Source organism: Polyodon spathula, unplaced genomic scaffold (genome assembly GCF_017654505.1).
Source record: "Polyodon spathula isolate WHYD16114869_AA unplaced genomic scaffold, ASM1765450v1 scaffolds_1290, whole genome shotgun sequence".
Classification (NCBI taxonomy): Eukaryota; Metazoa; Chordata; class Actinopteri; order Acipenseriformes; family Polyodontidae; genus Polyodon; species Polyodon spathula.
Genome location: NW_024472773.1, coordinates 47,797 through 70,738, shown reverse-complemented (window position 1 = coordinate 70,738; position 22,942 = coordinate 47,797). Strand labels below are relative to the sequence as shown.

Genomic DNA, 22,942 nt, shown 5'->3' with positions numbered 1-22,942 from the left:
GTCGGTTATACTCCTGCGCCTGCGTCAGGCTTTTTGTTTTTTGGCGCGGTAATTTCAATGTTGACAGAAAATCAGTAAGAATGGATTTACTGGAAACTTTTGAATTGCTGAAAATAAAGAGTATTCCCAATGGTGAGTCTGCGCTGATTTGACGCCAGTGCTTAGCGTTAGAAAACAGCGTGCCTGTGTAATACTGAAATAAAATTTTAAAATCAAGATTGCACTAGACTGCCGGTAAACTCTTCGGGCAAGTTTTGAATTACCCACGTTATTTTGCATTGTAACTCTGTAATAACATTGAGTTTAAATACTAGAACTGCTGCAGTCTTGCTAAGTAGCATCAGTGTTAACAGTGTTTGTTGTTGCTGCAACCAGGACACATTTTCAGGACTGTTTTCTTTTAAACCAGTCAAGGGAGAGGTTAGAAATGAGGTCGGTGTTGTCACTCTTGTAATTGTATGTCGTATTATAAAATTATTACCTGCCAGCAAATTGTTGTGCTTGTTCACCAAATATCTCCCATTCGGTATTGTTATTTATTTATTTTGCAGATGCGTTTTTACACATGTACACTAAATTGTAAATGCATATGTATATTCATTATTTCAATGGGTTCGTTTTATTTTTTATTTTTTTATTTATTTGTAAAATATGACATCAGAACGGGCCCGTTATAAGAGTCGGACCGGGTTCTAAATTTAGGATTTAGAGGCTGAGTTGTTTTGTTCTCTTGGCAACCCCACTGCGTCATACGTTCGTTTGGTTTCCCTGCCCCGATTTCTCTTGCAGTGTGGGTGCACACCGTCTGGGAGCTGGACTTCACTGAGACAGAGCCGCTGGATTACAGCATCGAGGGAGAGATAACTGAACACGGACTGGAGGCGTTTAAGAAGGTGTACAAATGCCTGCTTCCGTTTGCAACAGACGGTCAGGGAAATACTGAAGTAAGACTGGTGATGCCCCCCACCCATCTTATTTCCCAGAGGCAATATTCAGGGGGGTGTGAGGGGGTGGAGACGACACGTTGTAATCGGCATAGCACAGTTGCAGCAGTTTGATTAAACTAGTAATATTTTGGCACATTACAGAGACACTACCCTGCCAACTTATTTCAGACAGTTATGTCAGAGGAAATTAAGAGTGTTCATGCTGCCCTCTTTTGTTGAGCTGTATGCAGAGTAGTCAAATATGCTTATAATTAAAGACCTCTCATACTGTGGGAGGGCAGTCATCTTTATATATGGGTAGGTTATAGAAAATGTAGGATGCTACCGCTCTCTGTCTAGGTCCACCTGTTCAGTGTTACAAAACCTTGTTTTCCTTGTTGCTGACAACCCCTAACAGCACAACAAAACCCCACTGAACTTTCAAAGGTGAAGGGCGAGCGCTTTACTCAGGCAGTAAAATGAAGCCACACCGGATAGAGCTGGACCTGGACCCGATGCGCTGATTTGTTCTTAAAATGGCCTGGGTAAAACGGCACTGAACAAGGAAAGGCACCTTTCCGAGCGATTGGCAGCAAACCGTTGTGTTGTGTTTTGTCTGCAGAGTGTCTGGAGCTGGTTTTCAGAGTGCAATGTTTCCCCCGGTGCCCTGGTAGCTCTGTTATATCACTTTGTACAGCTGGTCCAGAACAAGAAGGCCAGTGTCCCGCAGCGGGAATCCGCCCTGCATGCCGCTGGACTCTATTTCCTTCTTCTTGAAATCCCAGGCAAGAACCTGTACACTTTTGCACTGCCCTTGCACTATTTTCTATTGTATTTTAGTAGTATTATTTGCACTTACTGTGAAATAGACTGTTTAAATATTAATCCTAAAACTACATGGAGGTTCCTCTCACTGCACCAGCATATGCTTTCCAGTTTTTAAAACTTGAGAAATTCCAATGTGCATTTACATATCGATTTTTTTCTATGTGCAAATGTCGTCTTTTATTTATTACCGTCGTTTTTGTTTCGTTTCATGGTGCAGGTAGTGTAGCCAACAGGATTTTTCACCCGGTGCTGTTTGACAAGTGCCTGGACACCCTGAAGAAGAGCTGGCCACAGGAGTCCGAATCCGCAAGGAAACGCAAGAAGGATGTGGTCAAGAGCTCCCAGAGTGAACCTAAAGGCAGGAAGAGGGCCAGACCGATCAGAAGGGACGAGTCGGAGGTCACTTAGTGCTGCATTTTTCCCTTTAATTGCCCTTGTCTGTGCTTGTTTTTACAATGCTGTCTATTATAATTGTTATTCTATATGGGTTCAAAACTTGCTTGTTTGTGGTGTTTGCAAATCAATCAGTCAAAACCTTTATTGATCCAGATAAGTCAATATTGAGAACACATTCGCATTTACAAAGACGACTCGGCAAGAGGCTCACAACACCACGGCAAACGGCATAAAACACCATGAATAAAGAGGAAACAAAACACATAATCAGATCCGAGCAGCTCTCTTCAGCACACAAACCCAAGACCTGCAGGTCACTGCTGTGTAGAACACTTCACATGTGACCGTTGTTTGTTGCATAAGCATCAGGGGAAAATAGTAAAGAAAATGCAGTTAATGCAGAAATAAACTACTGTCTGTTTCAGTCTTCTTCTCTCCTCCTCCCCCGTGTAGATTGATGAGGAGTTTGACGACGACGACCAGGAGGAGACGGTATATTTTTCTGGACAGGATTTGCTCCAGGTTCGAGAGGGTATCTTCTCCCTGCTCAAAAACCTCATTAGGCTCCTGCCTAGATTCCCTCTCAAGGATAAGCCCCAGAGTGTCCAGCACTGCCTGCAGGTAAACAACACAGCCGATCAGATGCCGACCATCTCTAAAACGTCACCAAGAAAATGTTCAATTACAAAACTTTCCAGCCAGATTTCCAGCAAATAACCCCTTATGCTTCACTGGCTGTTAGTTCTACAAAATCAAGAAATGACACCCATATTGACTGAAGCATCTACTGTACAGCAATGACATGTCTTGCAGCTGTAAAAGTTGATATTGCTATTCAGCAATTGTAAGAGGTTTAAAATAAACTTGTTGGACACTATCGTTATTTTTATTTTTAGATCTTGATTGAGCTTACGAACTTTGAGCCTGTCATCGGACTTCTAGATTTCACTGGCACGCCGTAAGTTTTCCTGTTGGTCCATCTGTAGATTTGTTATTCTTCTATGCTGGCCGATCCCTCTAGAGAAACCACTGTGTATGTGTTTGATTTGTAATGTCTTTTTTAAAGGTCACACAAGTCAACATTTTATTGTATTGGAGCATTCAGCGTGGCATAAAAAAGGTTTTTAAAGTACTACAAATAAATTTAAAACGGAACATGAACTATATGATAACTGGTGAGCAGTTTTTTCAATGGGCTTATCCAGTTGATATATTCCGTAATAACCAGCTGGTTATTACTGGAAAAACGCGCTCATTGACACCAGCAACAGAGCGCGACCCCAGCGCATGCTGTCAGACTGAAAGGAATTCTAACCGTACCTCACGTAATTGGTGTCTTCTCTCGATCACTTCTCAGCCAAAAATACTGCATGGGGTAGTATATGATAAATGAGAGTTCAGATAATGTAGATGCTTAGATAAACCCCCATGCTTCACCATCAGTGGTTATGTAGCTTCCCACCCCTCGGGTGAGCATGAAATGATCATATCACACACTACCAGTATTCTCTATTTAAAACAGTAAGGCACACAGTCGAACCTGTTTATATTATAACGAATATTCAACAGACCATTCCATTGTCTAAATGTGATCTTCATAGAGATGTAGTTTTATATCTAGCTTCTCTTTCATTGGGAAGTATTGTATACACACCTGGCATACAAAGTGATGCAGTGTTCTAATCTAAATGCATTTCCGTCTTAGAAGTGAGCTATTATTTTGATACTATGCAGGTAACTCCAGTTGTTATGGAGTATTATTACTAGTATACTGAGTCTGATTTCTTGCAGGGATGTTACCAGAATGAAGACCCTCCCTGAACTGGCCTATCACGGACTCCGGCTGCTGTGCTCTCCAATGCACGGGGAAGGAGATCAGGTATAAAATGAAGTGGGCAGTAACCTTTCGGCTGTTGAGCGTTTTAGTTGGCATCTGATTTCCACGGATTGTGAAGTCTTATTCCCCTTCATGTTTCACCATTTAGAGGCATGAAAAAATATATACATAAATAATTAGCATGGCACTTCTGCAGCATGTTTACAAACATTTGTTATGAAAACGATTGTAATGTGATTAGAAGTACTGTAAAGAGATGCAGTGCACCATCATGAAAACTTAAACTGAAAATATAAATCTTTTCAGACAGTTCGTCGAGTGTTCCACCGGATTTTGTACGTCATTCTAATGATGAGCGCGGGGGAAGGTTCGAATCCTGTTCTGCTGGCTGCCACTCAGCATGTGGTCAGCGCTAGAGAGCAGGCCGTCAGATTTGTGAGGTAAGAAACGCACCACGTCTGCACCGTCAAGTAAAAAGCACAGGGCTTGACGAACCCAACTTCTAAACTGTTTCTGGTCAAACCATCCTTCATCAGACTGAAGTTTTATAGGGGAGTGTAGATAGTGATTCTGCTAGGACACCTAATAACAACATATTGTGCACTGTTTCTGCACCGGACAGATATGTACATCGTAGGAAATAACTTTTGTATTTGTGTTTTTTTACTTAGTCATATAGTGGATGAGCTGAAAGAAACAGTACTGCCTGTGTTTCGCATTCTGCTTCAACACATCTGCGCAAAGGTACAGTAATACACAGAATATCCATTGTATTTAGTGCATTACCCTGGAAATAGCTGAAGCCAATTTGTGTTGCAGCATTGGTTTGTCACTACCGGTAGCTCTGCCTCGGTGTTACTTAAATCTTACTACTTAAAGTTACTTTTGTCTGAATCAGTCAAGGAATGCTAATCTAGTGTTGTAGCGTAGCTTGCAAACCCCCTTTACTTTCTAACAGTCTTGCTAATTATTAACCCCCCTTTACTTTCTAACAGTCTTGCTAATTATTAACCTCTAGCCCCTATGTGCTACAAAACTGTGTTTTAAAAAAACTGCAATGAAGTACACAAACACAAAACTGAGGTGTTTTCAGAAGGAAGTTTGTACAGTGCATTGCAGTGCCCCAGTTGACTAATGGCCCGGGGCATGCGAGATACGTACAGAGCAATATCCAGTACCATGTGAAAATAAATAAGTAAATCTGCAATACAGAATATAACATGCAGGAAGCAGAGCGTAATGAGAATGCAGTAGCAGTCAGCCAGCCACGTTCTTTTAGACAGTTTGTTGCCTTGTAAGCCTGCCCTACATGTGTTGCTGTAATTGCAGGTAACGGACAAAGCAGATTACCGCACATATGGAGCCCAGGCCCTGGTGAAGTTGCTGTCCAAGCTGCCTTGTGTAGAATACGCTGCCTTCATAAAGTGGCTGTACAACTACTCCCGCCACACCAAGGTGACCCTCGCACAACTGCATTGCCTTATTCTATTGCATATCCGGCAGCATAAGAGTCGAGTTTCAATAGCAGTTCATATTGTTCAGCTGCTCAGTTAAACACTATGAGAATATACATCCCAGAAAGGGGGGGGGGATCTACTGGACAATGCTTTTTGTGGTGCGCGGGGGGCGGGATCTACTGGACAATGCTTTGCTTACAGCCTGGGATCTCTGCACCAAGATATAAGGTACACAACTTTCACAATCGCATCTGAAATAGGAGCTTCTGATTTGAGTACCGGCTAAATAACCAGGAGGGTCATATTACTTTAGCTGCAATGCGCTAGGATTTTTCTATTAGCTTTTTTATTCTGTTATTAATTGCAGCTTGCTTTGAGGTATGGTTAGCAGTTTAGATTTTAAATATTGAATCGTTTTCTAAGCAGTAAACTTAGGATGGTGCGTTACTATGCATTTCATATATAGTGCTCATAATGTGACTATTGCACACACTCTCATCCACATTCTTGCTTTAGCACCTCATAGAAACCAGCAGCACTCTAATGGAGGCTTACAATGTCTTTTTGGATTGGTTGCACAGTGTTGTTTTTAAAGGGGTTTAACCCTAAAGAATGTAGCGACCCTGCTGCCTGTGTCGTCTTGCTCAGATCCCGTACCGTGTGTTTGCTCTGGACGTGGCAATGGCTCTGCTGGAGCAGCCTGAGCGCCAGGCGGACGAGGCCGTGCCCCCAGAGCAGGTGCAGTTCCTGCAGCACAGGTTCCTGATCCAGGTCATGGTGTTGGGACGCTGCTCTGACAAGGCTCCCACTGTGCGCAGCAGAGCCCTGTCCTCCCTCGCTCAGTGCCTCGAGCTCCAGACTGCCACCGCTGTCGGGGCCATTCAGGAGCTGCTGCAAGGGAGTAAGTACTGTGTGCGGATGGGAGTTCGTTCAGCCTGAAATCCCACATCAGAGCGATGATACAGACATAAACTGCACTCCATGAATTTTAGGTTATTATATTGATATATATATCAATGTATCAATGTATGTATACACATGTATGTATATATAATGCATGCATGCAGTAGTTTGGTTTTAAATAATAGAGATTTACAGTGATTCTGTTTTTAGTGTTCATTTTATGTCTTTTTTTTTTAGAATTCTTATTTGTGTACAGCTTATTTTTTGTATGCTTTGATAAAATGAATAAATGTGCTCTCAAACAATTTCTTCAGCTTCAGGACGAACAGTAGACGAAGAGGGCCTCGCAACATCACCAGACAACTCAGAAGGTAAAATGCACGGCTTCCTTTCTTTTAATTCTCCAACCATTTAGAAATAAATACTGTATGGGTACTCTGTCATCCATACACGTCTGTTATATTTATGACCAGTTGTTTGCCAATTAACAGTACGGTTTGTCATTTATTGTTTTGTGTCAATATATGTTTTGTTTTTTCTTACTCAAAATCCAGCTAGTGCGTCTGCAACGCATAATCAGCAGAAAACACTGGGGGGCTTTAAAACAATCGAGGTCACAAAGAGAGCGGATGCCACGGTTTCTGAGGGCAAGTCTTCATAACTTTTTTTTTCATTTTCCGCACTGAGGTGTTCATGCATTGATAGGTTAGTGTTGTGGTTCAAGTGTCCTTTGTGATGCATGTATCTCTTTTAATTGCAGCAAGGGAGATTATTGCAATGCTTCGACTGCGGGCAGGTGATGAAAAGACCAGCGTGAGAAAATCAGCTGTGCAGGTAACCCCTATTTTGTTTTGTTGTTATGTAAGGGCTGTTCTTTCAGGGAAATGTATTCTGAAGTGCAGCAATTAGTCAGATTCATGCCAGCTCTTCTCCTATACAGAGACCAGTCTGTGTGGGTGTTTTCAACACCAAGCTACTTGCACTTGTAAATGTAGATGTTCCTAATTGTTTACCATGGAACACAGTGGACCCGCTTAATGATCTGAACACAACAGCATGTAGATCTGTTAACATGCAAAACCCACATCTTTAATAGTGCCTGTGAGTCGTCATTTGTTTTTGGATGAAAACCTAAGTAAACCAAAAGGAATAATTATTTATAAAAAAAATGTATCTGTCCAATTTGAAATGCACAATTTAAATGTCGGTTTTACTGGAGCCACTGGGACCCCAAAGGGCCTTATTTTATAGATCTTACTAAATCGCACCGCCGTTGAGATCATTAAATGAGTCCTACGTCTTCAGCTATTTTTTTTTATTTGGGGGGGCAAAACTGATTTTATTGGGAAAAAAAACACTGATGAACTGAAACACGTTCTTCTGTAATCCGCCTCTGCTAATTTTATAAATAAAATTTCTAGATTTAATTATCAGCGAAAACTTGCTAGTCCAGACTTTTTTTTTTTTCTGTGAAGTCTAAAGTATTTTTGGTCTGCAGGTGTTCTCGAGTCTCCTGAAATACAGTGTGATCCCCTGCACTCCGGAGGACCTCTCCACTGTCCAGGATCGCTGCAGAGACCCTGCCGTCTCGGTCAGGAAACAGGCTGTGCAATCCCTCACGGAGCTGCTTACGGTGAGCTGCATGCACACCAACAGCCCTGCTAAACAGCCTGGGTGTGCTCGGGGTTAAACTCTCATTGCATAGCAGTTTGATCCATGTGTGCTGTGGGATGCATCCTTTCTGGTTTCCACCAGATTCGTGAACTACCTCATTATTGCAAAATGACAGTATCCTCTGTTTGTCAATGTCATAACCCTCAAGCTGTACAAGATCTGCTGCATGTCCTGCCCCTAGCAACCATCGGGTTGTAACATTTAAACTGTGTTGTAACCCAGTACTGCTGCTGCTGTTTGCAACGAGACCTTACTGTTATTTAGAAATAAAAGGAGAAACTGAAGCTTTATTTTAAACATAAGATCTATTATTAAAAAAGAAAGTATGTTCTAAAAAGAGCCAGTTATGTTTCCACCCAAGCAGCGATTAGTATGATTTCTTCTCTGTGTAATGCCTGGGTTTGCGCTGTCAGGCTCAGCCGGGTAACAGACTGGTGCAGAAGGCATGGCTGACCGGAGTGGTTCCTGTTGTCCTCGACGCTGAAAACTCTCTTCAGGAGAAGGCACTGGACTGTTTGGATCAGGCGATCCTTCACCACATCAAATGCTATGACAAGTACAGCAATGACGACAGCCACCAGAAACTGGCCTGGGACCTTCTGGAGCACCTAGGGGGCGAGAGCCAAGAGCTCTGGTTAGTGTCTTGTGAGCAGTGCTAGTTGTGGGTGGTGGAGTAACACTAAGTCTTAAACACTTCTTAAAGAATTCTCTCTACTTAGTGTAACAGCCTACTATTGTTTTGAAATGTCTTTTTATTTGTTTGACACGCCCTCTAGGGTAGACCTATTTTCATAATTTGAGTTTGAGTCGGTTAAGAACCTCATTTTATATGCCAAGGATAAAGAGCAAATGTGGAGTACTGGACATCTAGTGGCCAATGTGGATGTTGCATGTTGAAAAGTCAGCTTATTTCCTGTGTGAAGTAGTCACACTGTCTTGTGTCCTCTCCTTTTGCACCGCACTTTGACGGTAGGTAACAAGTATTATTATTTTTTTAATTCTTGATCCCTCTCTCTTCTTTCCCCAGTCGTTACCTAACCAAAGCCTTCCACATCTGGTCTAAACAAGATAAATTCTCTTCCTCTTTTATCAACAACCTGATCTCGCACACCGAGACGGAGCACTCCGCTGCAGCCTGGATGCTGCTGGCTAAGGTGGCAGGATCGTCCCCCAAACTCAATTATAGCAAGATCATCGAGGCCTGGGACAACATCAGCAGGTCAGAACGCTCCTCTTCCTGTTTCAAAAAACCTTAGGACAAAATAAACACAATCAAGCTGTTTTGAAGCCCCTTTTATCCTCTTTACAGGGATACTTATATGGCACAGGAATTAACTCATTTTGGGGTGGGATTTCAGGGTTTTTTTTAATTGGTTGTTTCACTGACATGTTGAAATTCTTGTTACAGGGAACAAAACACCAGCACCAGCACAACATGCCATGTGCTGTGTGTGATCGGACACGTGGCAAAGCACCTCAGTGAGGACACTAAGAGACGGCTGGTTGGTATGTATCAAAGAAATGCAAAAACAACCAAACAGTTTGACCTTTTTAGAACACCTTGCTCGAGCGTCTTCGGCGTTCTTTTTGTTTTCTGCGTTGAACAAACGATCTTAGCGTGTTATTTTGCGCCTTTGCTTAATGAAATGGGGAGCGTCGTGTTAGTAAATAAATATGTGTTGAAACGCTAGAGTTTCTCATTGTACACTCATCTGTGAATGTGGCTGCCCAAGCACATCCTGTCATGTGGAATTCCTTTGTTGTTGTGTTCCGTCAGATGACATCATGAAGTGGCTTAAGGCCTTCCATTCCCCCCTGGTCGTGGTGAGCGCTGCTGTTGCTGCTCTGCGTAAACTGGGCCAGAGCGAGAGTCTGGAGGAGACACTGGTAGGCATCCCTCCATCAGTACGCTGCTGCAGAATGTGTGTGCAGTGGAGAAGGGCCATTCTGTCAAAATTGAGTGCATTATTATTATTATTACTGTTGGAAAGGCACAAGACTTGAGGCCTCTGTGTATTAGGAGAGGTCCATCTCGAAACGTACCATTCTGGGATATACCTGAAGTAGCCTCCTTGGGAGGAAGGAAATCAGTGTTTTACTGAACAATATGACGTTGAAGTTTGGGTTCATTTCCCAAGCATGGTGTGCACAAGACTGCTGTAAGAGTGTATCTCTCTGTGCAGAGCTTCTTGAATTGGCACTGTGGACAGCTGGTCTCTCTGTGTGACTCCTATCTCTCTAACATTGTCCTGAACAAGGATGGAACTGCTTGTCTAGATGAAGACCTGGTGGTGAGTACATTGTTATAACTGCTCTGGGGGCAGGGATGCAGTGCAGGTACGGTACTTTTTTTGTTTCAGCAAAGGTTTTGTGACAGTTTTCGGTTTGAATCTCTTTGCTAGGTAAAGTATATTTTCACTCTTGGAGAGGCTGCCCTCCTGTGTCCTTCCAAAGTGGAGAAACGAATCTTCCTCCTGATCCAGTCTATCCTGGCTTCTAATGTTAACCTGGAACCATGTGAGTAAACCATGTGAGACGTGGTTCCCTTTCATTCAGAGAGCATGGTCTGCTACGGATTGCATGTTACCCATAGGTGACCAGAGTTGGCATCTCCAGTCCTTTGTTCCAACCCTGTTGTAAATTGTTTCATTTAAAACTCCATCCTGACCCTGAAGTAGTTCATTATCTAGTTTTACCTGTTAAAGATTGGATGCCCCTGATTGTAACCTTTTAGAATTCATGCAACTGACTCAACTTGTGGTTTATTTTGTTTAGCTGCTGGAGACGGAGACAGTGAGGATCTCCTAGCCTCACAACCCCTTTCTCAGTTCAAGGCCTCAGCCATGCCCACTGTGGTCAGAGCTCATGCTTTCATCACCCTAGGTAAGGTACGGCTGAGACCGCAGCCGATGAGAAACGTTCCTCCAACAGTGTGTTGTTACTTTTGTACTGCTTTTTTTACATCACTGAATACTTTTGAATAAATATTGAATATTTAAATAAATTATCTTTGCACTGTACACCTGATGCAGTAAGGCTGGCATCTATTTTCAAAGATATTTCTGACAACTGATGAACTTTTAATTACAATTGAAGTGTATGTGTGTGTGTGTGTGTGTGTGTGTGTGTCTATATATATATATATATATATATATATATATATATATATATATATATATATATATATATATATATATATATATATATATATATATATTATGTGTGTGTGTATTTTTCCTCAAAAGAGCCAACTTCCCAACTTTTTGGTATGTTTAACATAAGTTTGTCAAGGGAAAATGTGTTTTTAATACATAAGTTTAGCTACATTGGCATCAATAGCCTAAAAGTACCTCCACTGTTTGTTTTCAAGTGCACTTTCCCTTGCCGAACGTATGTTTAAAATCTTGAAACGCACCTACTGTACTGTCGATTCTAGGAAAGCTGTGTTTGCAGAACGAGGACCTGGCTAAAAAGTGCATCCCGGCTCTGGCCCAGGAGCTGGAGTTGTGCGAGGACGTTTCCATTCGCAACAACGTGATCATTGTGATGTGTGATCTGTGTGTGCGCTACACCACCATGGTGGACAGATACATCCCCAACATTGCCATGAGCTTGAAGGACAGGGAGCCCTCCATCCGCAAGCAGACCCTCATCATGCTGACCAACCTGCTCCAGGTGCCTGAGTCCACCTCTCACGCTTCATAGCGCTGTCCGAGTTCCTGCCCGGTCAATAGCTGGCTTGCACTTTGCTTGAATGCAAACTAGACTAGTGTAGCTTTTGGTTTGTGCAAGTTGTCATTTATTGTTTATATTCTGTGAGAAGTGGAGTGTGCAGCTCCTTGCTGGGATGAAACAGAAAGGATACAGGTTCTTCTCTGAGAAGGGTTATGCACAGACAGCGCTGATGAGATTAACAATCGAATTAAAACTATGTTCCTTGCTGCATTTCTTTCAGGTAACCTTGAATACAAACTGAGGGATTGCATGGAGTGGCAGATTGCATGTTCAGATGTGTATTTCTTTCTTTATTTTGGGAGGGATTTGCTGGTAAATAGCATTTGATGTGTGCTTATCTTTTCTTATTTCCTTTTCTTTTCCAGGAGGAGTTTGTGAAGTGGAAGGAGTCCCTGTTCTTCAGATTTGTCAGCGTGCTTGTTGACCCAGACCCCAGCATTGCCAGGTATTTGTATCTAGCCCCTTTGTAAAAGCGAGTCATTATGCTGCACACATCTCTAGAGAGCTGCTCTTGTAGATGTGGTTGATGGAAAATGTGACAAGGTTATGATGGCTAATGTTTCTACTTCCACATTAGTACAACACTACACATCAAAATTACTGCCTGTTTTAACCCTACTATTTTACCTGAAGGTTAGCAACTAAAAATACACACAAGTGTGCCCACATATACACACAACGAAATCGACAATGCTGTATTGAAATGAATATTGATATTAAATGCGTGTCACTAATATTGGTGTACTTGTGTGCTGAACAAGACCTTTTTCTGCTGCACGCTGTGAGTGTGTGTTTTGTGTTGTGTTGTAGGTTGAGCGAGTTCTGTTTAGTTCATCTGTTACTGAAGAGGAACCCTGTTATGTTCTCGCAGCATTTCATCGAGTGCATTTTCCATTTCAATGGCTACGAAAAACATGAGAAGTATAACAAATTTCCACAGACCGAGCGGTAAGTCTGCGTTTCTCGCCAGTGATGCAACTTTTTCAGCCTTGCAGACCTGTAAAAACGTACTGAACATAACAGACCAGTTCATTGGTCCCAGTTCTGAGTCTGTTCGTCCTATAGTTGTTGAGTTATTTCTGTATGAGACTGTTTGTTTATAATCGGGGTTGTATTTTCAGAAAATTACTCAGTGCAGGATATGTGAAAGGAAAATGATTGCCTTTAAGTGTCAATATTTAATATTAAACTTCCCAACAGAGAGAAGAATCTGTTTTCCTTGAAAGGATCTAAAAACAAAGAGAAGCGGATGAAGATCTATAAGTTCCTGCTTGACCATTTCACAGACGAGCAGAGATTCAACATCACCACAAAGATCAGCCAGAATGTGCTTGGTATGTGCGTTCATGCTTGTGCACAGTAAGCTTCAAACCTCATGTGAATCCTTTGCTAAGAGCACATGGGTACGTGCTGGCTTGCAGGGCACCCATTGTTTTCAGTGGGTTTGCATGTTTGTTTCTATGAAAGCTTGTGACTTGTAACTCGCTGGACTTAACAACTCGCTGAATCAGTTTGAAGATGAGTAAATACCTTCATAACATTGGGGGACTGGTTTGCTACTCGAAAATTCAGGGCTGACATGCTATATGGAGAAAGTTGTAGCAAGCTATGCATCTGGCATCGGTGAAGTCTAGCAGTCTGTTTTGTTTTCCTACCATTTTCTCCAGCTAGTTTTGTAGACGGCCTCGTCCCTCTGGATAAGGAAGCCAGTGATCTGTTGTCGGACACGTTTGAGGTCCTGCGCTCGAGGGAGATCAAACTGTCAACCATGAGAAGCAAGCCTGGCGAGGAGGTGCAGCCGGAAGATGACGAGATCGCCATGGCCACCGCAGTCATGCAAGTGGCACAGAAGAAACTCATTTCACAGGTCGGGGTCTGGAACAGCATCACGGTTTTGTTTTATTATTGCATGACGGTAGAGGGGTTAAAGGTTGCAGAAGGGGCATTTTAAATGAACACTGCCTCTTATTGGGCTCAGGCTTGAACTTACCTGCTTTTTTTTCTTGTTTGTGTTGTAATCGCAGGTCCAAAAGAAGAATTTCATTGAGAATGTCATCCCTATTATCACTTCGCTGAAAAGTATGCTGGAACAAATGCGTATTCCAGCCCTGAGGGAACTTATGAGCTACCTGCGGGTAAGAAATCACTGACTGGTAATATTAAACATCCTGTTTTGTGTTTGCAATCTCAGATGAGAGTGGACAAGTTTCAAAAATGTAAAATGCGGCATTATTCCCATGCAGTGGGCCTGTGCAGTACTGCAAACTTGACTAAGCAGGATAATATTGTACCACGTTTAGTAGAGGCAAAGCAGATTTATTTGAATGTTAATGTTGTTACAGTTCACGGTTTTACAAATGTCTGCTGTGCAACACTGCAGTCCATGCAACTCTCTTTGAGAATTCAGATGTCATGGCTCTCCTTTCAAACCTTCTAAACTGTTGATGTGCGTTTGTTTGTTTGTTTTGCTGCTCTAGGAAATGATGCAAGATTACCGAAACGAGATTAGCGATTTCTTCGCTGTGGACAAGCAGTTGGCAGCCGAGCTGGAGTACGACATGAAGAAATATGAAGAGCAGCTGGAGAAAGAGAGAGAAGCTGAGGACATGAGCTCAGCAATACAGCCTGACATGGCAGCCGCACCTGGAACACCAAGGGTAGGTCTACCACGAATGAATGAAACCATAACATAGCTTTTTACTGTACATTTCATCCATAAATTGAAACATAAAATTATTACAAAAAAAAACTGTACTGTACACTGAAGACACTAGCCAAAAATTTGTCTACTTGACTTGGTTCCATAAAACCCGACTGTAACGTATAACTTGTGCAATAGGGTAGGTCTTCTGAGGCTTGTTCAGGGTGTAACAAAGAATACTGCAATGTTACTGAATCCTCTGTCTTGTTTTGAAGCCATCTCCTCACGGATCTCCAGCTGCTGCAGTGTCAGTCTCCGGTGGTGTTCGAGCGCAGACTCCAGGGGCGGCTGCTTCACCTCAGGGAGCTGCTGCTGGTTCAGCAGGCACACCCCTGCAGCCTCAGACCCCCTCTGCAGCTGTTTTCACCTCACCCAGACCAGTGGTGCCTAGGGCAAGGTGAGCAAGTTACAGAGAGGTTCACAGACTACTCATAATCGCACAGGCTACGCAAAGTACTCTTTTATTCTTTTAAATGCAGATCTCCTGCTGCACAGAAATGCTGGTTACCTTTCCAGTGTGATGCAAAGTATTGCATGCACAGACTGGTCGGGTGAAGGAGAAGCAGATTAATGGAAGTATGTGTAAGAGGGCGGAGGCTGGGCGCGAACTGGCGACCCTGCGCACCGCAAGCGTCTTAACCACAATGAGCTTTGAACCTCATCTCACTGACGGGACAGAATCTGTAACAGCAGTGTGTTACGCAACACTGTCTGTTACATGTACCTGATGTAGTATTGTGGTAAACAGGAGGTTACAAATTAAACCTTGTTTTTTATCTTGTATGCGCAGGTTAACAATGAAGGCGTTTTTTTTTTTATTCACAGGCAAATGTCTCTGAGTACAGCCGCCATACTGAACTCCGCCAAGAAAGTAGCTGAAACCCTAAGGAACCAGCGCAGCAGGTGTGTCAGCGCTGTAACTCCTGCCCCCTCTAGAGAGAACAGCCCCACGAGCAAGCCAGGTACACTGACGAGGGCAATACCTGGGATCATTTTCAGTGCCAGAAGAATTGCTGTTTTTCTTGCATCTTGCGAAGGATTAGCCACAATTCAGATCACGTGACCCCAATATCGTTAAGACGCACTATAACAGGAATTTTTCTCCATTTATACAAGCAGCGCATAGTCTAAGATTTTTGCTGGAGATTGCAGCTGCTTGTTTGTTTATTCATTTCCCCCTCCCAGGATCTTTAAGAGGCAGAGATCTCCGTTTATCCAGTTCCAATTCATCAATGGTTGAAAGAGCCATCAGTACTCCAGACAGTAAGTAATGCTGGTATCTGTTCCATGTGTTTATTTGGAAAGAACTGTAAGTCTATGCACCTGTCTAATGGAAACAAGCAGTCTTTTTTTATTGTACCTGGTCATGGATAGGAAGGTGCATGAGCATGTGCAGTACTCACGATAACAGCCTAAGTATATCAATACAATACAAATGTGTTTTTATATAGCGCCCTTCACGAGAGGGCATCCCAGAGCGCTGTAGAAAGTTACAAATAAAACAAGAGCTTGTATGTACAATGCACTCCAACCTACAAGCAGTTATATAAAAGCACATTAAAAAATAGACTTCAAAGAATGCGTCAACCTACATAAATGTGAACCGGACTAGAGTTCCAGAAACGAGGAGCAGAACAGCAAAAAGCTCTGCCTCCAGACGATTTTAAAATGTTTTTTTGCAACAATTAAGAGTTCTGCATTTATTATCTGAAAGAACGGATAGGAATACAAGTAGTAGTACTTGGGGATGTGCTGGCCCTAATCCATGAAGGACCTTACTGTAATCGGGTAATCCCTACAGAAGTGTCTGTGTAAATATTTCAAGTTTGTAATTAAGAGGAGAGATATAATCAGTAGTGTGGCTATGCATTTAAACCGCTAACACTTTGCCGTGATCATTGCAGAGACCATTGAAAATGTGACTTTTAACGCTGGAGTCAGTTACATCAGCATGTCTGGAAGCGGTAAGTCCTATTCTTTCACATTGATTTTCCATTTTAAAATAAAAATAATAATTGAGATGTGTGGGTTTTTTTACCTTTTGAGTGCATTTTACTTAACATGTTGTTTTTCTGTCTGTTTATATGCAGAGAAAAGGAATTCTGAAAAAACAGACCAAAACGTTCTTTGCCTGGTGTCGCCTGATAAGCTGTAAGTACCTACAGTAACTTGACAACTCAAATGTGTTTTGTGTCTGAAAAACACATTTCTTATGCGGTGTGGGGCATGCTGGAGGGACGGGAAGATAACAATCCCACGGGGGGAGTGCGCCAGAGAGAAATCAAAAGCCATGTGTTTTGACCTGTGCATTCTCTCTCAGAGCCCCTCCGCCCCGGCAGTGGAACGTGGAGTCCCCGGTCTCCGTGCGACAGACCAGACGAGGAAACCAAAGGAAAACTGCATTGAAACCAGCCAATTAGAACACCAGCCCACTGCCGCATGGTCTTGTGCAGTTCATTTTTGGAGTCTGTGTTTGCACGTTTTTAACAGTTTTTGCTTTGAAATGCCATTTTTTTATTTTTATCACGCTATAATTTACTATAACCGTCATACACCAGCTGCTGTTATATATAATTACCTTTTTATACAATATAGTTTAATAACTCTAATACAAAGAAGTGTGCAAAAAAACAGACGCTTCTGTCATTCCTTAATATTGTAGATACTCTGGATATCACATCCCCTTGAGGATAATAAAACACGAAAGTTCAGGACAGTTGTAAAAGTGAGTTTTATTATTCAAATCACAAACAGAGAGTTTTGGAATTCACTTTTAGTTTTGTACAAGGATTTGCAAGTGGAACTCAAAACTTCAAAAGAAAAAACAGAACCGAGGGACCAACCACACCATCGATCTTGTTCTCAAAGTCTTGCGACATCATAAATTGTTACAACATTTGGGTAATTAAAAAAAAATGAATCTAACAAAAAAAAAAAAACTTATTTTAAATGCATTTCTCAGGCATCAATTCAAAAGGTCTTTTAACATCAAGGATAAAAAAAACATTACCAGAGAATTCTGCAAACATCTCCTGCTTCAGCAACCTTATTCAGGAAGTTTTTTCCTAAGAAATGTGTTAATAGTTTAGGCACTAAATGTATCATAAAATAAAAAAAGTATCCTATTTTTTTTTATTTATTTACACAATCTAAAAAATAATATTCAAATCTACTGGAAAGACCAGCTATTTACAAAATAAACGTCCAGAGCCATGTTGTACATTTTCGTGGGCAGTAAAAACAAAATATATTACAGTCCTATGTCATGCAGCTGATCTTTTAATTTTAAAGAGAGAATATTATTGGAATCGTGCCCTGTGTAATTCAGACTGTGTATACCTCTCAGGCTCCTTGTTTTTTTGTTTTTTTTTCAGGGCGGGGAAGCAGCAGGTAGGTAGGTCTCCGTAAATCATTTAAAAAAATGTTAACCCTTTAAAAAAAAAAAGTATTTTCTCCGTATCCTTCTCTCTTAAATGATTGTTGGGTTTTTAGCTCATTTTAAAGTCACGCAATGCAGCGTTTGATTTTTCCACAGTCACGTTTTCCAGCAGCTGTGGGAATGCAAACCAGCCTTGTATTAAAGGAGCCGTTCTATCTGATAACTCGTGGCATTGCTCAGTGGCACACAATTCTGCTCTTCAGGACATTGTATTGCCATGCAAGTGACTAAACCGAGCTTGTTCATGTTCTTCTTGTTCCAATTAGTACAATGTGTACTAGCGCTGGTCTAACTATCTAGGATAAATAGTATAACTGGTTTCACAGATTCAGGTTACAGAATACAAAATGCTGCCTGCAACGAAAGGCACGTGAGAGGTATGAGTATAGTGCAAGTTGTATAATCAAATGGCTTATTGGTAAATACTAGTACTTCCTTTTAAGATAACTATACCTTAGGGATTATGCGATGAATGAATGAGCAATGCCGACAAGCTATGCTGTCATTTATATGCAGAAGTTCTGACACTGAAATGTTTACATTTGCAATGCCTGTCTTCCCTGGATGTTTGTGTTTTACATAAGCAGGGTGCGTTATTTTAGGTCACTTCTGTTTTCGGAGTGCTTTTATTTTAATAATATTGCTATCATTTCTATACCAACTTAAAAAAAAAAAAAAGCCATCAAAAGGATTGAATATTCAATATTTACACAGTTAGCAGGCACAGAAGGGCACTTAAAATTAAGAACACACTGCAACGATCCAAGAAGACTGTGTCCACCTGAATCAAACTGGGATCTCGTGAACATTTCTTCCTTACCTCCCATAAGACTGTACATTAACAATATACATTAACCAACACTTTTGGGTGGTCCTTTACATTTATACCATACATGAAATTCACCCATAACTGGTAACACATATACACTCTAGCACTATAAAGAAACTTGTAAATACATCTTATTACCACTGTAGATGTAAACAGCAGGAGTACCCAATACTTTCATATTGTGTAATATGGGTGTTCACAAATCCAGTACTTTGATATGCTGTAGTAGGACTGAACAACGTACAACCATTGTCATCTATTGGTTAACACTTAACTTTTGAAAAATTATAAAACTTGCATACAGAGTGGTTATAAATGTGAAAGTTACTTTCAGAACTAAACTATATCTTTCAAAAAAAAAAAAAAAAAAAAAAATTGGATTTAGTGTTAGTATTATACAAGTATTATAAAAAGTAAAACTTTTGTCTATAGGCATTTTAAAATATATTCCATCAAAAATAGTTCAACTGAAACTTTGCTGATTAAAAAAAAAAAAAAGGTACACATTATATAAATAACAACAATAGGTATTTAGCCAGATGTTTCCAATATTAACATTCGCTTTTTAAACTGAGCTTCCAAACCTGTGCACATGCTAGAAGCCAACCTGCAGTGGTTGGGAGAGTACTCTTGTTGGCGCGTGTGGGAGTACTTTTTATTATAGTGAGCTACAACACAAAGGAAAACATTGCAGAATAATTCTGTTTGAAATCGAGCACGATTCTTGTGCTTCTGGCTCTTATTATTTCAATCATATTTTAATGGAGCATTTGACAAAATGACTTTGGTATACAGTATATTAAAATGTACTGTACATACCCTAACCTACAATTAAATTAACTCGTTAGCACGCTGTTGTTAATAAACAGGGTCAAAAGCAAAAGTTTCTATTGGTTTCTTTAGACCTAAAGCTCTGAAGAATCTGCTAAGGAAAAGCATGCGCTTAGTGCTGAGGTTAGCTGTTAAATAGGAAACCCCCTCCCTCCCTCTCTTTTGTGATAATAGCTGTCATAACCTTTGGCAAACTCATGTACTTTCGTAGCACACACTTCTTCAAAAATGCTTTTTCACTAGCGCTCATTTCGCTATTACACAAGCCAAAGAGCTCAGTGAGGAGGTGTTTTGCTTTTGACTTTTCTCCTGTCTTCGTCTTCTGTTCGCTGGGTTTTCAAATAACAAAAGAGGATTTGTGTCGGAAATCTCCCTAAAAAACAAAAACACAGAAACAATGTTGGGCCCTGTTATTTGGAGCAAATACTCTGCTGCACAAAACACCAACATGAGATTGGATTTTACAAAACAATGTGCTCTATACATACAGAATGGGGATATTTCAGATGCACCTCTAACACAGCAAAGACAACCTCCCACCATAATCTAGCTAAAATGGATCCTCACTTTAACCTTGAACATTGTTTGTCTCAAGACAACTAAATTGGAGATACCGATAGCTGTAAAGTAGTGTTTACCACATCTTTGTGAAGGGATGCATGTGACAGGCATGCTTGATTTTAAACAGTACGCAGCGTGCTGCAGGGCACAGATTCATGCTGCTCATTAAATCCTACCTCCTCGTCTGGTCTTGCGTGATCCACCGCGTCTCCTTTACCAGCGGGTTTGTAACTGGGGGGGAAAAAAATAAGTAAAACTTGTCCAACACACAAAAAAAAGCAAATTCCTATACCAGCATACTTTTATTTATTAAAATACAGTAGGATATATCAAAAGCACCACTGTAAACATACTGTATATAATGTACATACCTGGGCGTACAATATGGTCACTGTGGACATGGGGTCTTTAATACACCCTGATCTGGATTTATACTAATGAAGTAACTTCAGGACTGGCAATCTTGACATGCTGTATTTTTTGGTCGAAACGGATGCAATGTTATCCTGACAGTACTCACTTTTTTCCTGTCTGCTGCTTGCTTACGAAGTAACCTCTTTTATATGCACAAGAGATCCCAACTGCGATCAACACCAGAACAGTCAACACCACCAGCACGCCTCCCACGATCCCAGCAATGTTAATATCATCTGAAAGGACACAGAGACACACGATCCCAGCAATGTTAATATCATCTGAAAGGACACAGAGAGACACACGATCCCAGCAATGTTAATATCATCTGAAAGGACACAGAGAGACACACGATCCCAGCAATGTTAATATCATCTGAAAGGACACACAGAGACACGCGATCCCAGCAATGTTAATATCATCTGAAAGGACACAGAGAGACACGCGATCCCAGCAATGTTAATATCATCTGAAAGGACACAGAGAGACGCACGATCCCAGCAATGTTAATATCATCTGAAAGGACACAGAGAGACACACGATCCCAGCAATGTTAATATCATCTGAAAGGACACTGAGAGACACACCATCCCAGCAATGTTAATATCATCTGAAAGGACACACAGAGACACGCGATCCCAGCAATGTTAATATCATCTGAAAGGACACAGAGATACATGATCCCAGCAATGTTAATATCATCTGAAAGGACACAGAGACACACAGGACGTTGATTCAAATATTCCCAATATAACATCACAAGAATTGACCTGTACCATTGTAGCCACAGCTCCATTTGACTGCACTGCAGATCAATTCATTACCTAGATAGACAGCACCTCAGTTGCTGTGTTTTCCATTTGTATTTATTTGCTGTGGGTCTTACCTGTACACCAGCGCTCCCTAGTTCCAGGCCTAATTCCCTGCTCTGAGAATGATTAACAGGTAGGATCCACCCTGGATCAGGTTCTTGTTTTATTCTCTATGTTGTTTTTAACTGTTTATTGTATTTCACTTTTCCCCCCATTGTCTGGTCTAGATTTACTGTAGCAATTGTATTTTCTGAACATGATAAACAAGCTGCCTGATTTATTTTTTGACCTAGCTGCCTTCTACACCCTCCAAGATAATGGTTCTGCTATGAAAAAGCATTGCAGTCTGGTTTTATACAAGGAACCTCAACTTACTGTTGCAGTGCTACAACCTGTAGCACTGTGGTTTTCCACCAGGGGTCAGTAGCAAAACAGGCCACATAAAAGGACAAGGTCACATGCTTGGGGAATGTATAACCACTAAAAAATCAAATGTGTGGAAACTGCAAAGAATGTATTTTGCAGTTTGTTAGGTAAATATGTGAATGGATAAGAATAACATTCACAATACTCGTAAAGCAACAGAAGCCAACAGATATTTTCTATGAACTGTAGTTTCATAAAAGGTGATACACGGGTATAAATATAAAAACTGGATTTGAACCTGGCCATAATAAAGTGAACTTACAGACTTCCATCAGCTGGGGTCCACATCGGGCCGTTCCTGCGGGGTTTCTGGCCACACAGTAATACTCTCCGGCATCGACCTTTTTCACCTCACTGAATTTCTAGAAAAGAACCCGGGGCGGGGGGGGGGGTACAGAAAAGCAGGCTCAGCATTGTAGACTCTGCTCTTCACAAAACACTTTCCCCTCAGCTGGGAATTCCAATTTCCAGGAACTATTTTAAGAGCTGATAACATTTAAACCCAGGATCGCACTTACTCTGAACAACCCAATTAGGATCCCTGAAACCGAGCCCCCATTCCAGCGGCAGATCGAGGTTTCTAAACTTAGCAAGCGCCAGCAACTGTGGTAATGACAGCGAAAGCCGCAGTGCGACTATCTCACGTCGGCCCGTGTGGTTAATAATAAGAGTACCACTGACGCACTACGACATTAACGTAGACAAGACTAGATGTGCCCAACACTGATGCGTAGACATTCACATTCAATACTTCTGTATAAACACTACAGCTGACCTCTACTTGACATGCGTTACTTTGACAATGGTTACACATTTAAGAACAGTACTAATCGTTCAACACTAGGTTTAAACTATTACCATGAACACAGGCCCTGCAGTTTACAGCACTACATAGAGTGTATGACGTAGTTCATACCAGAGTCCCATCCTTGGGATCCGCTGTGTAGGAGGAGTTGATGAATTTGGGGCTGCTGTTGGGGTTGGCAGGAAGGGGCTCGTTGTTGCGGTACCAGTGGTAGGTAGACAGTGGAAAGCCCTCAGTCTCCACACACGTCAGAGATGCAGACTTCCCCACGGGCACAGACTGGGGCACACTGCACCTCGGCACCACTGGCTTTACTGGGAGCGGCAAATCAAAAACAACACACACACACTATCAAGCCACCTTCAGAC

General features: G+C 41.5%; 2 protein-coding genes across 3 annotated transcripts in view; one reads left to right on the top strand and one right to left on the bottom strand.

Moving 5' to 3' along the window:
- Positions 1–48: 48 nt before the first annotated feature.
- Positions 49–17,396, top strand: ncapd3 (non-SMC condensin II complex, subunit D3). Its single transcript, XM_041242437.1, has 35 exons — positions 49–132; positions 790–944; positions 1,549–1,711; positions 1,972–2,153; positions 2,604–2,771; positions 3,047–3,108; positions 3,942–4,029; positions 4,294–4,427; positions 4,659–4,731; positions 5,317–5,442; positions 6,093–6,345; positions 6,662–6,718; positions 6,902–6,994; positions 7,108–7,181; positions 7,846–7,980; positions 8,435–8,655; positions 9,049–9,240; positions 9,430–9,527; positions 9,799–9,908; positions 10,205–10,312; positions 10,424–10,538; positions 10,797–10,904; positions 11,458–11,696; positions 12,122–12,201; positions 12,567–12,704; positions 12,957–13,090; positions 13,424–13,623; positions 13,781–13,891; positions 14,234–14,413; positions 14,673–14,854; positions 15,283–15,419; positions 15,643–15,720; positions 16,362–16,421; positions 16,548–16,608; positions 16,778–17,396. Exons 1-35 carry the CDS (start codon positions 81–83, stop codon positions 16,875–16,877), a joined length of 4,467 nt encoding a protein of 1,488 aa, XP_041098371.1. The 5' UTR covers positions 49–80; the 3' UTR covers positions 16,878–17,396.
- jam3a (junctional adhesion molecule 3a) overlaps positions 17,170–22,942 on the bottom strand; it is a 32,237-nt gene continuing 26,464 nt past the window's right edge. The window contains exons 5-9 of one of the 2 annotated variants that reach the window (XM_041242438.1): positions 22,686–22,888; positions 22,032–22,131; positions 20,638–20,767; positions 20,294–20,348; positions 17,170–19,929 (exon numbers count right to left, since the gene is read on the bottom strand). In XM_041242438.1, coding sequence (XP_041098372.1) covers positions 19,894–19,929; positions 20,294–20,348; positions 20,638–20,767; positions 22,032–22,131; positions 22,686–22,888 — 524 coding nt within the window. In that variant the 3' untranslated portion in view covers positions 17,170–19,893. Of the gene's footprint in view, positions 19,930–20,293; positions 20,349–20,637; positions 20,768–20,981; positions 21,095–22,031; positions 22,132–22,685; positions 22,889–22,942 lie in introns of those variants that run through there. The other variant, XM_041242439.1, reaches the window with a different exon arrangement.